The 20221-nt window shown below is 40.7% G+C and overlaps 1 protein-coding gene across 1 annotated transcript in view; it reads right to left on the bottom strand.

Moving 5' to 3' along the window:
- Positions 1-20221, bottom strand: part of ZFYVE9 (zinc finger FYVE-type containing 9) — a 40933-nt gene that overhangs the window by 7291 nt on the left and 13421 nt on the right. The window contains exons 5-13 of the mRNA XM_005422944.3: positions 17653-17829; positions 17157-17326; positions 16286-16409; positions 15023-15145; positions 13688-13843; positions 6776-7000; positions 4372-4454; positions 3563-3667; positions 632-782 (exon numbers count right to left, since the gene is read on the bottom strand). Coding sequence (XP_005423001.1) covers positions 632-782; positions 3563-3667; positions 4372-4454; positions 6776-7000; positions 13688-13843; positions 15023-15145; positions 16286-16409; positions 17157-17326; positions 17653-17829 — 1314 coding nt within the window. The remainder of the gene's footprint in view (positions 1-631; positions 783-3562; positions 3668-4371; positions 4455-6775; positions 7001-13687; positions 13844-15022; positions 15146-16285; positions 16410-17156; positions 17327-17652; positions 17830-20221) is intronic.

Genomic DNA, 20221 nt, shown 5'->3' with positions numbered 1-20221 from the left:
AATCCCTCTTTTTTTTCCAGAGGTGAAGTTAACAGAAGTCAGACAAGACCATCAGTCCCAAGTGATATTCCATGCCAGTACATCTGCTGGAGTCACCAGTGATACTTGCAAACCATCCAGATCAGCCTCTGTCTTGTTCTCATTTGGAGATTGTATAAACGTCTTTGCTAGAAATGTCCCCAAACACACAACATTTAAATTCTCAGCACACAGCTCTGCAGCCCTTCAGCCTACTGTAACAAAAATATACCCTGGAAATTAGATGGTCTAATTAAGGTGAAAATGAGAAGTTGCTTGAAGATGCATTATTACAATGCTGCTGTGGTTGGTTATTCCTATTGAACTTTCCGTCCTACTGAATCTAGTCTTTCTTTCACATAGTGTAGGTGAAGCCCAGGCAACCACAACCTCACCTGCACATCCCATAATGCCACAGCCAGCTCTCATTATTAATGGAGAGGTGTTGCCCAAGCCAGTTCCAGCACAAAGCTGCCCAGTCAGGGACGCCAGTGGTCAGACTGATTTTCTCTAACAGAAACTGGGTGAAACCCAGCCAAACCCAGCTGTAGCCAATTCCCAAAGCTGGGGCAGCCACACAGGGGCCAAGCAGCCGAGGCAGGGCTCCCCTCACCTTTCCTGGGTTGGTTGTGGATGCTGATGGCCTGTGTCTGGTAGTTGCCGTCGTCGTTCTGCACACACACCAGGTGTGAGTCTGCCTTCTCGTTGAAACACGCTCCCCCTGCCAGCACGTGCTCATTGGATTTGTTCATGGCTTTCATCATCTGCAAACACAAAGCTTTAGCATTTCCACCCAGCTCATCAAGCACTTCCATAAATAGGTGGTTCTTGGAGCAGTTTAATCAGAAGCTTCTCAAGTTCTCATATTCCATGTCAGGTTTTAGCACTCAGAACCATAAACTACTTCTGAGAAGAGGGTTCAGGTCTTTTACTGCCTGGATACTTTAAAGTGCCATCTTGTGTGCAATTAAGATAAGTGGTATAAGGGATAGCTGAGCTACAGAAATTGCAAAAGCTGTTATCTCTACCTGGTTTTAAAAATACACAGGGAAAAAAACCATGAGAAAAACCCTGGGAGGAAGTACTTGGCTTGTTTACACAACTGCAGTTGTTAATGACTTAAATCATAAATGCCCCTCCACAGTTCAGTGCCACATGGGCTCTCAGACTGGGGCCATTTCATCCTCTTCTGCCACAACCAGACACCAAATCTTCAGTGTCTCTGTGCTTCACCTGCATGAACTGGTGAAACTGGGATCAATGTTCCCAATTTAAGACTTTTAAAAAAGATCCAAATTTTCTTTCTCTGCAAAGGAGACCTCCACAAAGCATCCAAAAAAATTTGTGACACATTTGCCCTACAGTTCTGCTGACTATCACCTAATATATAGCGAGTTAGACGCCTCAACAAAATACCCCTGTGGATTATATAGTTTCTCTTCTCCACTATTCCTCTTCATGGAGGCTCAGACTTGGTGATTTTTGATACAAAAGAAAACTGAGGGAGTCACCCAACTCTGGAATTTGTTTCAAACAGGAAAATGACATGTTTGCTTAAAATAAAAAAGTCAAATTAAATGACACAAATCCCCCCACAGTGAAAACCCAGAAAAATACTGAATTATTTGACATCTCCTAACAGCATTCACACTCCCACCTCTGCTTCCTGGAGCTCATAAGCATGCAGGCTACATACAACACATTTGTCTCTCTCAGTCCAACGTAAAACCTTAATTACAGTGTCAGGAACATTAACTGATGCTCGCTATTGACACATGTGCACAGGTGTAATGTTTGGGGAGGAAACTTAATTAAGATTTTGCATCAGACATCAGTGTCTTTCATTATCCAGTTGATCATGCCATGCTCCAGAAACTGGATTTAAGCTCCAGAACAGCCACACTTGTGGAGCCCAGCAGTTGCCTTCAGCACAACAAGAAACAACTGGATGTGGCAACTGTGCTTCCTTAGAAGGTAACTGATTAAGAAATTACAGTCACCTTTGCTGAGGGATTAAACAGACAACTAGGACCCTCTAAGCTTTAGAAAATTCAAATAATTTTGGAAACAAAAATATGTATTTAATAGAAAAACTATATATTAATGTGTAATTTGTTAATCACAGGTTGAATTTTCCCCATTTAATACACTAATGAGATTTCAAATTAGTTTGTCACTTTTTAGATATTGAAAATATCTGTGTAACAGTCCTTTCTAATTAAATAAAATGTAAAGGTCTTATTATTTATTCATCTTGAGACTGGCTCAGTTGGTTAGAGGAGGGTGATGGTAACACCAAGGTAATGGGTTTGATCCCTGTATGGGCCATTAACAGTTGGACTTGATGATCCTTGTGGGTCCCTTCCAACTCAGAATATTCTGTAAATCTTAATTCAAAGTAAACTCATGAAAAAATATCATTAATACAACTTTTCAAATGAATCACAAGCTATGAACAATGTTAAACAAGTAACAATTTCTCCATTTAAAAAGCTGAATCCTTGCATCGCAGCGGGAAGGGAACCCGAGCACAATGCGGAGTTTTGCTACGTCCCTGACACAGGAATTCCCTCTCAGTCCTGCTCAGCCCATGCCTGGCACAAGTGGAGCTGACACCTTGCAAACACCAGGCACAGCTGACACTGAACTGCATTGTCTGTGCCAGACTCAATTCATTCAAACCTCACTGACCTCTCCCATTCTGGCACAACTGCATCAAAAATTAAAACACCTTTTAACAGACCCTTTATCTTCATCAATTTCATCTTTTTCAAACTTCATAAAAGAGCACTTTTTTTTCAATTATTTTTTTTTACTCATGCTTCTTGCAGGGAAATTATTTTACTCATATGCTTCTTGCAGGGAAATTCCCTCTTGAGATAAAGCTGCATTCTGCTCTGATCTTACAAGAACTTTTACAAATACCATTCTGCTCAGGAGTTTTGCTCTCACCCCAGCTCTGACAGGTTTCAAACTACCAAGTTACCCCCCTCTCTTCAGACAGAACACGAAATCAATCCCTTCCCCACTGTTCCCTTTCATTACTGTTCAAATACCTCCTCCCCCAGCTTTCTCCAGTTAGCAGCACTAACTCCTACAGATGCTGACTGATTTTCTCACACCAGAAATCAAGTGTAAAACTTCAATGTGGAGGGAACTTTTACATAAAATAGTCAGCAATCCAACAAATACTACTAAATGCTTTGAGTGGGAACACACAACAAATGAGAAAAGCTAATGCATGTTTTCTTCCTAGTTTTCCTCAAGTGTAAAGTTTATCAACTTGCTCAAATCAAACAAAACAGTAAACAGTTCAAAAATCTGAAGAAAAAGAGTTTAAGAATTTAATTAATAGTAAATGGAACTGCACTCTTCCTGTGAAGCCAGGCTCATTCACTTCCAAAAGCTGTGTGCCTCACACACTTGCTATTTGCTTTTGAGGCATTTTTCCTTAGTGGTAGTGAATAAAATAAAAATTCCTCTAGATCCCAGGTACTCCAATCACAAAGAAACTGTACACAAGTGTATGTTTTATAAGCATTACCTCATTATATCTGTTGCTAGGTATTTTGATGCTGGTTTTTCTGACTTCCATATCAACCACTAAACCTTGGACCACAGGCAGTGTGTACTGGTAGTTTCTGAAGTCCTGAGAATTAAAACAAGATTTCAAGTCAGCCATGATGATCATCATTAACACTGTAGGTTTCATAACTATCCTGGTGACTACTACTTAGCCCATTCAAATAACTGTAATCAGTGACTGGAAGGCAGGGAGGGACAGAGACACCACAGCGTGTAACCCATGTAATTGCAATACACAAATGAAAAAATATCTCCTATATCAAAATTAATGTTCTCCAACCTTGAATATCATCATTGTATGTGAGAAAATTTGCTCTCTGTGTTCTATTACTAGATGGAGTTATTAGTTTTTGTAGCAGTGAGATTAAGTCATGTATCAAAGAGAATTTCCTATATTGAAAATATTTGCCAAGTAGGAAGAGATAATAACATCCCTTCAGTCAGAGCACGATGTAATCAGAGACCTGTGACTGCACACTGTGATGACCCAGCACTTCTGAGGAAGCAGTCTGAGCAAACAATGCACTTATTTCAAAATCCAAACATCCTCCAGCAGCCAGGTTTGGGATATTGATTTGGGAACCTTGTTACAATTCACTGTGTTGTTGAAAGCTAACATCCACTCTCAGTAACAGCAGGGAAATTCACCCAAATCCCCACTACTTCCCCCTGCATCCCCTGGACCTTCCAGCTGCTACCTGGAGCCCCCATCTCCCCACACAGATCCACCCACACCAATGGAATGCACAGATTCCATCACAGACTTACTGCAAGGAGGTTCATGATCGTGTGTCCAGTCTCTCCAAACAAAGGCTTACGGAATCTGACACTAAAGAGTGGGCATGGATAAACTGGAATAAAATGGAAAAGAACAGGTCAGATGGAAATTTACATACTCAGATTGTGCAAAACCAGACCCAAGTATCATGTCCTCACTTGAATGTGGTAAGCAGCAGCTAAAGAAGAGACTGTGAAGACTGGAGTTTAAAAAGCAAAAGGGCAGAAGGGTTCAACATTATAATGCCTCACATATGTCATGGCTACTTGCCCACCATTCTAGAAACAAGAATAATTATGTGGAAAACTTGCACATGCCACACTGCAGGACTGAACTGAGTGACCTGGGCCCTGATGGCAAAGATGACCTTTCTAAGTGCTTCTTGGAAATGGCTTCTATTTTTGCACAACCATCCTGCTGCTCTCCACTACAGCAGCATCAGTCTTTCAGTTCTGTGGCTGACACGTGACATTCAAGTGATAACCCAGATTATTTTACTTCCTGTTTTCATTATTTCGTGAGAGTGTGGCAAACTCCACAGGGGTACATCAAGAACAATTTAAAGGACATTTATGGTATGTCAGTGATGCAAAATATCTGCATTCCTTGGCTGACATCCATACCTGTCAAACATCTGTGATGCAATTCTGAGTGCAGGGCCTGGATCTGACTGCATTACGTTATGTTGCAGCAGAAGCCATCACAATGCCTGGAACATGACTCATGCTCTGGTACATAATGCCAAGGTTTCCCAAACACATGTTTGAAGGAGGATTCCTAAGCTATCCTCAGGCAAACACTCAGCCTGATTTCCCCAAATGCCACACTCCCAGTTCCCAGTGTGGTCAGAAGGGACTGCAGAATGCTCAGCATCATGTGAATAACATGAGGATTTCCTGATGGGAATCAGCTCCAGCCTCTACACACTGATGTGATACCTGGAAGCACCACACGCCACATGCAACCAACCCCTGCACAGTGCCCTGAGGCACCAGCAAGGCTGAATTTCCTGTGTCTGCCACTGGTTTCAAGCTCCATCCCAGATGCACCGAATTCCCTGAGCCTGGGCTGTTGGGCTGATCTGTGGATGCTCAGCAGATGTTTTCTGCAGAGCCAGCAACACCAGGGCCTCCTGCATCTGATCTGCACAGCCAGCAGCACTGCACAAATGGCTGGATTCTGACAGCTCCAGCAGCAAGGAGGATGGAAGGAAACCCAGGAAACCTGGGCCACAACAGCAGCACTTTCCAGGAAGAAACTGAGGCAGTGCCCTGCAGTCACAACTGGCACAGCTCAAGGGAATATCTCTAAATCCAATTCACAGCTGTGGGAATGATGCAAAGCCTGGCTTCCCAGGTACTTTCCTTTGTCACTACCAAACACTTCTTTCTGAGCTCAGAAACAGATGTCACATCCAAAATATGAGCATTTTTGTTTGTTTTTCTAAATACTGATGGGAATAAATGCACTACTTTAAAAATGCCTGCAGGTACACACAAAATCCTACACACCTTTAACATGAATGTTCCTTTGGACAAGTTTAACCTTCAGTCTTCATCCTCAGAAGGCAAATTCTGAGGATTTTATTTTTCTCCTCCAGCAACACACATATTTCATGGAAAATTCCCAATGTTCTCAAAACTTTAAAAGTTAAAGTGACAAATCTCTTCACAGTATATTATAAAATTTATTTTCTTAAAATTTTCTGAAAGAGTTCTGGGAAAAATTAGCAACAGACCATTTTCATAGTAATTTAGATTAATGAGACATTCCAATTAAAAATGAAGATGAGTAAGTCATACAATTTTTGGCCCATCATGGTGGCCAGTAATGTCTTTGCTCCAGCAATGGTAAATGTCTTTTGAAAATTCTTTTAACTTAACTTTACGCCAATTTCATGCTAACTGCTAAGATTTTGTTCAGATTAAGCATTCTCTCCAGCCTATTTATTATTAGTTCCAACAGTATTTTTCCAACAAACTGCCAAGTTTGTTGCCCCTGCACACATATTGTTATTCTCTGGCAAATAAGCATGGTTTTAAAAACCTAAAAGCAAATGATCTTTCTTTCAGCATGGAAAGAGCTTAAAATCTCAAAGCTTTCCCTTGTGCTATCTACACCAGCTAATCAGACTTGTTCTGCACATAACTCTCAGGTCACTAAATGGATACAAACATGCTCAGAACTAGATCTGCCTCCACAAAAACCTCCCTGATGACCCAGCAGAGTTGCAAAAAGGCCGTAGGTCCCACCACCACCTGAGTGCTGCACTGTGGGTCTGACACACAGCTCTTCCTTGCCTGCTTGAGCCTGGGTGGCTCTGACAGGTAACAATCCATGGCTGGGGAGTGCTCTGGAGCAGAATTCATCCATTCCCCTGCAGAAGTTACTCACGCCTGTATTCAGCTCCGAGTCTCAGCATCAGCCGGATGGGGAACACTTTGGCCCAGGGAGTCTCCCACTTCTGGATGAGGATGCCAAACAGGTAGGGTGGGGTTGGGAGCACCAGGTCCTGCAGGGACTGATAGGTCGCTGCAACGTACAAGAACCCTCCGTGTTCTTTGCTTCCGAGGAAGCTCTGGCTGAAAAAGGAGTGTCCCAGGTTGCCAACAATGTTACCTATGGGGAAAAAAAAAAAAGTTCATTACTTCACTGGATTGAGAGCTGTATCAAGAATGTCAGGAATTTTTCAGAAGGGAAAAAAAAATCCATGTTAAATTCACTTTTCTTCCTGGAGCATTAATGTGTTACTAACCACACCTGAAACAATGGGTCAACCACAGCTGTTTTGGGCAACCTGTGCCAGGCTGTCACTGCCCTTTCAGGATACCACAGGAGAGTTCTGACCAGTACTGCTGCTAAGATAGTACCTGAAACCTTCCCCTGGCACTACAGACACATCCACACAAAGCCTTTTTTCAGTGCATTACAGATATTCAAGGGACTTCCACTGCAGAAGCTGCTGTTGTCTGAACTAAACTTTCGGATTCAGCTGCAGTTTAAGGAAGGATGTGCACCTGGTCAAACAATTAGTGTCCCCTGGTTGTCCTTCCATTTAGGCAAACCACTGGGGTGCCTGCTCAGACATGTATTGAAGATCTGGGTCATTTCAAGAATTACACAAAAGACTGTTTATTTCATTAGTACACTTAATGTAAAACGCAACTGAGAGAGACACAGGGGAGAAACATCACTAATTTTTATTCACATTTTTACTCTTTGATGCTTCTGATTTCCAAAAATGTTTATACTCAAATGGCTGAATGAATCTGAATGTTGATTAGGTTATTATAGCATCCAACGCAGCATTTAACACTGAAGCAAAGAACCATGGTGTGATTCCTTTTACCAAATGACAACAACAGCATGCAAATAATGTACAGAACAGCTGATCACAATTCTCCATAGGAAGATGTGAATATTAATAGTGCTGATTTGCTCTCAAAGAAAAAGACAATTTCAGAGAGCATGGTGTGCTTGATCACACCACTCATGAGGAATTGCATGGGATTGAGGTACTCATGCAGACCTCCTGGGCTTCTGGAGCAATCCCAGGCTTTCCCACCTGCAGACAGAGACTGCTAAGTAGGAGTTTCTGCTCCTTCACCACCTCATAACAGTGTTTGTAGCTGAACTCAAGGCAGTGATGTGCACCTCTCTTTCTGCACATCCACTGGACACTACCTGGGGAGTTTCTTCCTTTTTTACACATGATGCACACACAGACAAATGCCAGGTTTTAAGTAAGTAAAACTATGAGTCACATAAGTGATACTTTGACATCCTCAGTAATACAAGTTATAATAATACAGCTATTCCAGCCCTTCCTCTGGAGATGTGGCCACGCTGCTTTGCACCTCTCCAGACCACGATGGCACTATCATCACTCAATATAGATCTTTACACTACCTTGAGTCCTCCAGCTTTACATACAGTGACTGGCAGGTCAGTAAGCAAAGGCTCCTTTTACACTCCATCTAAGAAATAAGCTCAAGGGGCTCCTTATTTTTCAAATTGCAGGGCCCCTTTGTGGATTTTTTTTCTGTACTCACAAATGCTGCACAAAGTAAATTATTAGGGTCCCTGTTAGAAGGTGACAGCTTTGGCAGCCCAGCATCCCATAGCAGGGTGAGGCTCATTCAGAGTTTGCCACTGTCCTGCAAAGCCAACCTGTAATTTTACAGATACACACAGGCCAAAGCTGACATGATCACCCAGATCAAACTCCAGAACTCTTGGAGTGGCTACAACTTCTCAGCTGAGCATACTTGATGAAAAGCAGCTACTGGTCAAACTACCATGAAAAACAGAGCCACATCAAATGTCAGCTGCCAAGAATCCCTGCTCCTGCCCATGTGCAAATGCAGCTCTGTCAGCTGTGCTGGGACACTGCTCAGTGAAACACCAATGCACCAACGTGGGCATCCTGCTAGTGAGTGCAAACCAGTGTATCCACTGGTGTTCATGAGAAAGATTTTCACTTATCTAAAATAGCTGCTGGCACTCGTTTGCTTTTGCAGTTTCCACCTACCCTCACTAATCGCCTCTTCTTCATTTATACTTCCTTTTCCCCTTCCCATCTGTTCCTACCCAAATAGAGCTACAGGCCTGATAATAAAGTTACTTGGTGAGGTTCTCAGCTCCAACAACATGATCACAATAATCCTCTTTACCCTTCAAGTGTATGACGTGTATGAAGTGCCAAACTGCACTGAGTTCTGCCCCCTTCTCTGTGTATTTTCTGTGTGTGAGAGGCCAGGCAAAGTGCAGCTGTACAATCCTGTATGGATCTGAGACGTGTGGCACTGCCCACTGGAATGACAAAGCAACCAGACATTTCCACTTGAGACTGGTGCCAAGTGCTGCAGCAGAAGGGGATGACTACTTATATTTTCTGTTTCAGGAGATGGAGTCTCAAGGCTCACATGCCTGGGATGCCTTAATAATAATTTTTCAGCCAACGGAAACGTGGAAAAAACCCTCAGAGTTGAATCTGCAACTCAGCTGTTCAGCCCTTTCCTTCCATAAGCCACAGCATCATAAATTACTCCTTCTGACACAAGCAGCTTGCACAGTGCAGGATCCAAGAGGCTGCCACCACTTTAAGAGGACAAATTACTGGGATTAGGTAGCTGTGCTGCAATTCATTATTTATAACAGCTTAAGAGCCTGGATGTGGACAGCATGGGAAGAAGCAAGGGTTTTCCTACACACTTCTTTAGTGTCCTTTTCAGTCAGCACAACCAAGTCAAAAAGCCTCTTTGGGCTTGTCCCTCAAACATTTCAGCCCTGACCAGGGGCTGTCAGTCTTTCCTGCCCTGTCTCTGAAGGTGATTCCATGCCAAGGCCCCACTGAGAAGTTGCTATTCCCAGCCTGACATTGTCAAACCAAACCCACTGCACCATTACACATTTTAAGCACAGAAGTGTTTCAGAGGCTTGTAGAGAAAGTGTAGGCGTCAGATAAACCTTCAAAAATAACTATCCTTTGCAAAAGCATGTAATTTAATTTAAAACATATCACAACTTCCTTTCTAATGAGGCAATCTCAGAGTGAGCAGAAAGGTGCCTTTCCATATATTAAGTGCCAGCACCTGACATTATTTAGGAAGTGCTTTAAGTGTGCATGATGCATCTAAAGTAATTCTGCAGGAGGTCAGTACTTATTCTCTTCTCAATTATACTGGGTTATCCTTGACTTTAAATCTTAAGCATCCCTACAAAGCTGTCCAGAAAAAACAGATGCTTTTATCCATAGTGTTTTGAATTCTTTGCTAAGATATCTTTCCATGATGAACAATGTGCTTTGTATAGCAGTTTGGCAATCCCTTCTGGCCTCAAAACAGTCTATACCAGGAAAGGTAAATGAGGGGGAAAAAACAAGATTCCTGCATTTGTTTATTGCCCTCCGTAAGTAGTGAAGCCAGTAAGGTACTTTTACCAAAAAACAGTGAGGTTAAATTCTTAATGTATGCTTCCCATCTTTTGGTTAATTCCAGGTCAAAAAAGGTAATGGCATCCAGACTCAGGCAAGGCATTTATTTGTGGCTTGGGGAATTCCAGCCAGAACAGCCAGGAACTGCCATGTACCAAACTCTGCTGGCATCCTGAAAACTCCAGCACCTCAGTCCTGCAGCAGGAGATGCAAAGCAATATTCACCTGTGGACAATCTTGCCAGATAGATTTTCTTCAAGAGCAAATGAGCACATTTCCTTTGGAAAAGGAACACAAATCCCATCAGTCCAAGAGCCACACAGAGCCACAGAAGAGCCAAGACCATGAATGTACCTTGATGCCCCAACACATCTGTAGCAGATGCCAACACTGAGAAAAACCTCCACATCAGCTCCACATTCAAAGTTCTGCCCACGGTCACCATATCTTTATTGAAACACATCAGAAAGCAATTTGGAAAGAACTTCCTCCTATTGCCAAGGGCCATAATGCTTCACTTACTACCAGTGAGAGCAGCAGCTGCCAGCATCCAAAACTTTCTCAGGCTACTCTGTGGCAGCCTTCCTAACATCACTCACTCACCTCACATAAAGTTTGATTTTGTCTCCACCTTTCCACAGACCAATTGGTTAACCTGTTCTCTATTCAGAACATCTACATGGGCTTCTTTACAGATCTATAATTAACTACCACCATACTTAATTAAAACCACGCTGGGTAAAAAAACGCACAACCTGTGTCTGGGATAGACCCACCCTCACAGGGAATATCCCCAAAAACCAGGGTGACCACAAAGCCATTTCAGGCAGTTGCCAGATTTACATTTCCACTACAAAAGTAACAGTAGCTTTTATTGTCTTCCAGCACAGAGCTGATACACTAGGTCATCTCTGGCAGCACTACATTAACACATCCAACTGCCTCAAAGTACCCATTCAGATGGACAGAAGTCCTCATTTTCCCATTCACTGCCAGGCTTATAGCCAACAGACAAGGATAATCATGGGATTACTACTACAGCAGTGCAACTACTACAACCACAACAGAAATCACTAGCTTCCAATTTCAAAACAAGAAAAGCAACACAGCAGGGAGCTTGATGACAGAGGGGCCAGAGGAAAAGTAAAGTGATGAAAAGTGAGCAGCAATAAATACTTGCCTTAACTGACTTTAATTTTTTGTAACTCACATGCATACAGTTTACAGTGAAAAATACCATTTCTTCCTTCAAAATCTCTCTGCTGCCATCGTACCAGAGCCAGCCTGCAAACAACACCCAGCACAGAGGGCAGGACTCTGCCTCCAGAACAAGTTATCCCTTCAGGAAAGCGGAAACATCTGGGAAGAGCCATGAGTACATACAAGGACTTTGTGCTTCTAGGCTTGAGCACAGAATTCAAACTCCTAAATTCATGTGACTCATGAAGAAATCATTTGCTATGGATTGGGCTTTAATCCAACAAACAAAAAGGGATGCTGTGTTTTCCCACTGAAAACAGGACCAAGAAATCTAAAATCACTTCAAAGCAATATCAACAACATAAAAAGTAATTCTTGTTTCCATTCCAATAAAAAGTACTTTTTACAGCACATTTATTACAGTACATTTATTTTATTACGGTTTTTAAGAAAACTTATACTAAAGGAAATAAATAAAAAACATACACAGAATTTACTTCCGTTTCCTGATACAGAATATATTTAAGCCAATATATTATATAATGAAAAATGAAATGGCGAGGCAGGCTGTTAAATAGTCTCTAAATTCTACTGGGAATTCTTGTTTGCTCTAAATGTCTAAATCATCTCATTGCCAGGAGAGGTGCAGTACCTCTGAAATGAACAGCTTGGAAAGCACGGCTCCACCTACAAGAGCAGAACTGCTAACCACTTCCAAGGGATTACAGACACCAAACTGAAACCCCTACAGCATCACCTCCTCTCTGCCTGAATAATGTTTAAAGCAGCCAAGTTACAAATATGCTAACAGATCCTTCTGCCTCTCAAGGCGTGCCTTGGAAAGAAAAAAAGGATGGATGTTGAAAGAGCATTCCCAAGTGCTTTGGGAATTCATCAAGGTGCACTATCTACAAAACCTGCAGGCATTATGCAGTAACTGAAGGTGTCTGTCTACTCATCCTTCATGTCGGAAACACAACACACAGCAGATCCTACCAAAAGAAAACACACAGCAGAATTCTTCAACAGCAACATTCAGTTTCTGATTAACAACTGTACAACAGTAAGCAGCTCTTTGCACCAGTGGAATTGTAGGATATCAAATTACTTCCACTACAGTACTAAAAAAGAATTCCAAATACATTATGTAGGAGTTATAAATTATGTATTTCTCTAGTGTAATTATACAGAACTTCATAGCAATATACACACCAAGCTGGATTTATATCTGCAATATACGTATATACACATTTATATACACAGGCTTGCCATTTCTCATATCTATCTCCCTCTGAATAACATCATTATAAGACAAAGCAAATGAATTGAGGTTTAGAACAGTAGCTGTTTGCCATGCACACAAGATCCATTATGACAGGAGATAATAATACATTCTGAACCTGGCAACCTCTCTGGACAAGCTGACCTTTATTGTACAAAAATATTTTAGGAAACAAATATCTTTCATTATTTTATTAAAGTACTGGATTCAATAACTCCAAAGGCATTACGAATGATAAGCAGAACCTCCTGTAAATGTATTTTCAGCATATAACCTTAATGTGATCCAATTTCACCTCTGGAAAACAAGCTTTATCTTCTGATGAGTGGAACTAAATACTTGCATATTTCCTTATGCAAGGATTTTTGAATTCTAAGGTCCAACAAAAATACCTAGAAGTGGAAGCCTATTTATCTAGTGAATGTAAAATGTGCAATGGTTTGTATAAAGATCTTGCAATCAAGATACAAAAATTCAAAATTCAGGAATAATTTCTGAAATGCTCTACAGTTCATTCTGGGGACATATATACATATATTATTTTTAAATTTAAACAGGATCTCCATAATGTAGTAACAGACACAGGCAGTATGAGAATAAAACTTCTGAACTACCTGGTCAGGAGATACTGAACATACTATCCACAAGAATTCTCAACATTTTCTTTCTGTCTGGAAGATCTTTGGAGCAGCTCCCCAGGTTAGCAGCATTTTATCTGGTGAGATGACTAGAACACTGGATACTAACAACCACCAACTCATCTCTCTATCAGCTTTGATCCTTATTCTCTCTTTATATTTTTGGTTTTTTCAAAAAGAGCCATTTGCTGTGACAAAAATGTATCTGACCCTGTATGATTTTTAACATTTTTAACAGAGAGCATTCCTACCTGCTAAGGCATCCCGGTAAAGTTGCACAAAATGGTTAAAGATATCCTTAGGCAAACATTTCTCATCAGGCAAACACTGCAGGAGAATGACGATCTCCGACTGCCCCACCGCGTGCATGCCTTTGGTGGTGAAACACCAGCACTTCCTGTTCACATCTGCACGGATGGAAACATGGATCAGCAGAGCAGAATTGCAAAAAGGATGCCAAAATTTCACTGCAGTGAAAAAAACTGCAAAGAGCAGTTTTACAGCACGTATTGTTGTGTTATCTGTCACACAGACAAATTACGTCCTACATCTGTTACCGTGAGGGCAAGCACATCCAAAACAAGAGCAGCTCAGCAATTCCCAGTTTACAGCTAAGGAAGAGCCAGAGTATTACAGCTCCCAGTCAGATCTTGGGGTTAACACCACAGAGCAGACTTTTAGCAGTTTCTGTATTCAAATGAAAGGACAGGATTTAAATGTGACTGAAGGAGCCTGGGAAGGGACCAGGCTGTTGGCTGTGTGCACCATGATCCTGACAGCTAAAACAGTTTCCAGCAGTGATACCTTCCTTAATATGGAGAGCTGGATGTCAGGTGTCTCCATGAGACCTCACTGTGTTGTTCTGCTTCACAGGAATGTTAGTAATGATACATGCTCTGAGCTTCATTTCTTGAGAATTCTAAGTTATTTGAAATAAAATCTGTGTCTATAATATATTGACTTTTTACACATATGTAAAACATTGTACTGCAATCCAAGAGATGCTGAAAGGTTTACAATAAACAATTTATTAATACAAAACTGTCCTTCCCAATTTCTCATTGTGTTTCTATCCAGCAGAGATCAGCTGAGGAACTGATCAGCTGAGGAACTGAGGTTCCTCAGCTGTGCCTCTCCACTCCTCCCTCAGCACAGGTACACACAGGCACAGGACAGAAAGGGACAGAAGAGGTGCACAGGGGAATGGAACCTCTGCACTGTTATGGGATCCCATCTGCTTTTTCCAGAATGGGATGACAGGGGAATAAGTGAAGCAACCAAAGGAAAATGGGTGATAAAATACCCTGCCCTACTAAGCTCTACAGGGGACACTGATCTCCAAACCTGAGACGGGAGGCTCCATCAGTCCAGTTTCTATTTTCTACATAAAATTATATGTTCTAATACCTAAATCACCAGAAAAGGGGTTTTTGACATTTAACTTAATATGGCTCAGTACGAAGTTTTCAACCTATATACTTTTTCTGAGACTATCTTACCAAATAAAAATGCTGCTGTTCCTAATAATAATCTAGATAACATTCCCCCTGTCATAGACTAAGACTTATTTAATAATAAACACTTACAATTTACTATTTTTACCATGGACAGCAAATTAGCATTTAAAACAAATACTAGAGGGTCAGGGCCACCATCCTCCAGCTGCTGCATGACAGAGATCTGAGAAGGTCTCTCTTCCACAGCATAGTCTACGAAAGAAACACAATGAAATCCATAAATTACTGGTACAGACTGTACATTATAATCAGATAACCCAAATTCCAATTCTTTTTACTGTTTTGACCTTTTAGACAAAAACTTTTTTAAGTATTGCTGGTTTAAGTGATTATTTTCTAGACTGGTATTTTCAAACTTCAACAGAATTTATGAGATAGCCTCTGTACATCCTTTAGAAAGGTACAGCTTGTTTCTGAAAAATAACTATTTTTCAGTATCAACTAGAGGAGAAAATTGAAATCAAATTGAAAAATGTGTCACAATGTCAACTGAAATCCCAAATGACTAAGAAGTTAAGAATTGTTATTTAAATCACAGCAAGGCTGAAGGGCATCAGTCCCAAACTACCATAATCAGCAAACACAGGATGGAACAGATCTGAAATTAAATTCTGCTCACATTTTGGTTTTGACACTATCCTGAAATAAAAGGTTACTTTCAATTTAACATTAGAAACACAATGTGTCAGCAAAATATCTAGGAGGAATAAAACAACCAAAGAAGAGAAAATAAGTTCATTACAGGGATGTATTAAAGGATGTCATGAATCAGACTGTGGAAAGCAATTTCACATAAACAAATACACATTTTCTAATATTTTCAAAATTAGTTTTTAATTTTCTGAAGCCTCCTCAATTTGGATCCTTTATAAAGGGATATCACAATGACTAAAAGCTGCACTGTGGGCTATGATGTGCAGTAGTGCTGTTGAATGCAGTGCTTGGGGATGCCTCAGACAGAGCCCATGTTCCAACAGAATTTCAGAGAAGGGAAGCATGAATATTCAAAAGACTAATTAAAACCTATCTCTGTTTGAAACATTCCCCACAGTCCGATTAGTAAAGAAATTAGCACGTTTCTGGACTGCAGTTAATTTTTTGCTTTGTGTTTTACTTGTTACAGGAATTTCACTGCAAGGTGGAGCTTTTCCTGGATGCAAATAGGGACCAATTGTGCAAAGGAGTGGCCCAACATTTACCCACAAGTGCTTACTGAGAATTATTTCCAATACTCAGCACACTGCCAGCATCTTATTTTTAAAATAAACACACCAGCCACTAGGTTATTGCATCTGGTAAGCATAAAAGCTGGCTGCCAAATTATACCCTCACCTCCTTTTACTCCAGTGGAGATGAGAATTGGAGGAAGACCATCTTCAGGAATGAGATTCATTGCACTGCCAACAGGACTGCCAACCTGAGTTATATTTCCCGAGAATACAGAGGCATTATCACTCTACAAGAAGCAAACAACAAGGAAGGACAACATTAAAACAGCAATAATAATAAAAATGTAAGAGTGGCTGGCTAAATTATTATAGATGTAGGTGAAGGAGTCTGTGTCTGCTGGAGAAACAGAAGCACCAAGTAATTTGGCTCTGTAACAACAGATGATCATGTGATGACTCCTGTATGTGAACTATTGCTAGAAAATCTGCTCAGAGCCTGCACCTCCCTTCTCTAACATCATACATATCCATTTCTTTACAAAATCATAATGCATCTATGCCCATTTGAACTTTTTGCAGAGTCTCAATTCCACTTACATGAGGTATGGTGGACTTAACATGGTTAACTTTATCTGCACTTTCCTGCATACATAATTTTGTGACAGAATATTCTTATGATCCACACTCTGATGATCTTATTGTTTCAAAGTCCTTCCTGACCACGACTCACCTTTTTTAAAGCATGTGTTACACAAACATCCTTCACACACCAGCTGTACAGCCAAATAACTGGAAGCCACACAGACAACAAACATTCCTACTGCTTTGCCCCAAAACTCTTCATTTAATTTAAAAAGATACGGTTGTTTCAGTACTCTGCAAACATTCAAATAAGGACAACATTTGCTATGCAACATATTAAGACAAGCCTGAGCAGATTTCCTGCATGAGTCTTATTGCAGTCACCACAGCAACTCACAGACCACTCACAACCAAGGCAAACACAGGATTTTGAATGCCAAATACTCCCTTACTTCTGCTGATGAAGTGTTGTTGGCCATGGGCTTTGGTGGATCATGAGACACTGCTAAGGTTCCTGTGGAAGTTGTCCCAGCCACTGTCAGCTTTGCTGCATCGGCAACTTCTCCATTGGGTAAAATCCCATCAGCAAACCAAACACGCCTTTGTTCTCTAGGCTGAGCCACTGGAGAGAACATAAAAATACAGCATTTAACATCTCACAGCAACACTGCCTAGGAAAATCTGAGTATAAAACAGCAAAACGGAAAAAATAAATATAAAAATGTGGATTGGAAGGAACTTAAGACATCACCTAGTGCATTCCCTATGGCAGCATCATGTACAGACACAACCACTGAGAACAGTTTACACGTCCTGAAAAACCTCATGTCCCTGCTGAGGGCAGGAACAGCTCACTGGCATTAGCCATTATTTGGAATGGATAAAGTGCAGATATTCTTTCCAAATTCTTCCTACAAGTAAACGGAAAGAAAAAAGAAGTGTTCTTACCTTCTGCTCCAGGATGCTTCAGAACTCCCACAGGTACCATGACAGTGGGAGGCGGGGAGCTCAGGGCGCCCGAGGCCTGAGCCTGCTGCAAAGGAGGGATAGTAGAACAGTATTCAGCGGGATTGTTAGGGTTAGGGCTCTGGCTTGAGGCACTCATCATGTTCTCCCAGGCTTGAGCTAAAGCAAACAAAGAACAAGAGCCATCAACACAGAGGAAGGTGTCTAACAGTCCAAAACACTGTGTTAAGTTCTCAGCTGATGTCAGTATGGACCCTGCCACCTCCCAAAGACCATTCCCTCCATGTACCAGCCCAGGAGACTGCAATTAAGCAAGAAAAACATAAGGAGAAACTGCACTGGCCCCATGCAATAAAAATATCAGTCCAAAAAGAAGTATTTTCTGAAAAGAGTTAAAATACACTTTGACTTGCTTCATTTTGTTTCTTCTTCAAAGATTTAATTGAAAAGTCAATGTGTACATAAATATATATATATATATATAAAAAATAATGCATGGACAAATAGATGTTTTTACTACAAATCATTCATAACCCACAAAATACTTGAGCAGATTTAGCTTACATTTATGATAAAAAGCACCCTGCATTTCTTTGTGTCCAGGGCAGTTGTGTACAGATCAACAACTTTTATTCTGAAAAAAACCCCTTATGCTATTAATTTGGAAGGCGTGACTTGAGCCTTAATTCAACTGGTCAAAAAATAACACATAAATCTTCTTTGTCAACAACATCTATCATAGGAAAATCTCCTCCAGTGAGTAAACCAGACTATCTCCACAGTGCAACTTCTTTTTTAACTCTAAGGGAGGCTTGTAGCAAGATGCCAGAAAATTCCTATGTGTGTTTGCACCCACAACCATATTAGTGTGTTACAAATTAATGCATTTTTTGAGTCAGGCATAAATATCATGGCACCTAAGCTCTCAGAGCATGTACATCCTTGGGTTCCCTCAGCTGCAAATTGTTAGAAAACCAAGGTGGAAATAACAAGACCAAAAAAAAGGCCAAACAGAACTCAACAGAACATAAACCCTCCTGCTTCCCCCACCAACCTTCAAAACCAATAGTGAAATACTTGTCAATGAAAAATGTATTGGCATTCCAGCTGAGAAAATTACTTGAACCAAAGCACTTTTTAAACAGCAATTCTATACTAGTTATAGTAAAAGTCCTGAAAGAAGAAAGTATTAAAAATGTACAAAGTTATCTGTCCAGGGCTCCTTTATCAGAAAAGTAAAAAAGCATTCTTAGAGCCTTCTTTAAATGGAGTAAAGTGCCAAATCAGCACATCTACCAACTGAAAATACACTAAAACTAGCATTGGAAACTGATGAAACACATAGCCTGGCCATGGCAACATGCCAGAAAACACAAAACCCTCCCCTCACACCCCAGTCAAACACCAACCAGGTTCTGAGCAATCAAGTGACATAATAACTGCTTTTACAGTTCCTGCCCCTGCTTCCAGGACTGTGCAAAGATTAATGCTTAACCTGCTGCACTGACAGGGACAGGAGGCCCAAAAGCTGCACTGACAAAGAAACTGGAAGGACCAGGAGGGGTGGGATGCAATCAGGCTACAGGTGAACTAACCCAAAGCATCACCATGAAGCACAGCAGCAGGGACAGGAACAGAGGGAGACAGGGCAAGCACAGCACTGGCCTGGAAGGAACCAGGCACTGCTGTCACTGCTGCCATTCATGTGCATCTGCCCTGGCAACAGGACAGAGAGGCTTTCAAATGAAATCATTATAATATGATCAGTTTTATTATGTCTTTTTGAAACAACACTTTGGTTTCAACAAAATATTTACAGATTCTTCCCTTCCCCCAGATGAAAATTAATCCTCCTCACCAGGAGAGAGCCAGCTGTCTTTTGCTAAGTATATTTGTAATTCCTTGTTCTTGTACACTTCAAAATGTGTTCATTTCTACCTCTCAAAATGTAACAGTTAGAACCCCTTCAGCATCATTACTGGGACTAGTTTTTAATTTCTAAATACTATAATCTACAATTTCCTGTCACCTTACACATTTGGCCTAGAGTAAAGAATTATTAATAATTAAAACCTACCACTGTACAGCGATTAATGTTTAATATTTTTGAAGCATTTCATATTTTTGAATTATTTCTGAGAAAATTATATTCCTGTTTAATAACAGATACTGTCTACTTTTATATTCTCATCTCAAGACTAAGCACTCAGTTACTTTCAACCAAACCTGAACCAATACCCAACTTCTCTGGAGAAAAAATAAAGCTATGACCTTAAATTTAGTTTAGATGTTCAAAAAACAAAGTAAGAGATCTTTCTGAAAACAGCCCAAATAATCCACTATGCAGAAATATGTAAAGATAATGCCAAAATTACTTTCTGTGACGCTGCCACAAACCACAATTTTCCAAACTAATTCTTGGTTAGAATTTCTGCTAAAAGTCTCCAAAGTTTAGCTAAACATTTGCAGCAACGGATATTCCATGATAAACCATCCTGATAATTACTGCACAGTAATTCTAACCATTAAAAGCTGGCATTTAGAGTCTGAA

This window comes from Geospiza fortis, unplaced genomic scaffold (assembly GCF_000277835.1).
Source record: "Geospiza fortis unplaced genomic scaffold, GeoFor_1.0 scaffold396, whole genome shotgun sequence".
Taxonomy (NCBI): Eukaryota; Metazoa; Chordata; class Aves; order Passeriformes; family Thraupidae; genus Geospiza; species Geospiza fortis.
The sequence above is the reverse complement of the archived record's forward strand: the minus strand, read 5'-3'. Positions and strand labels throughout refer to the sequence as shown.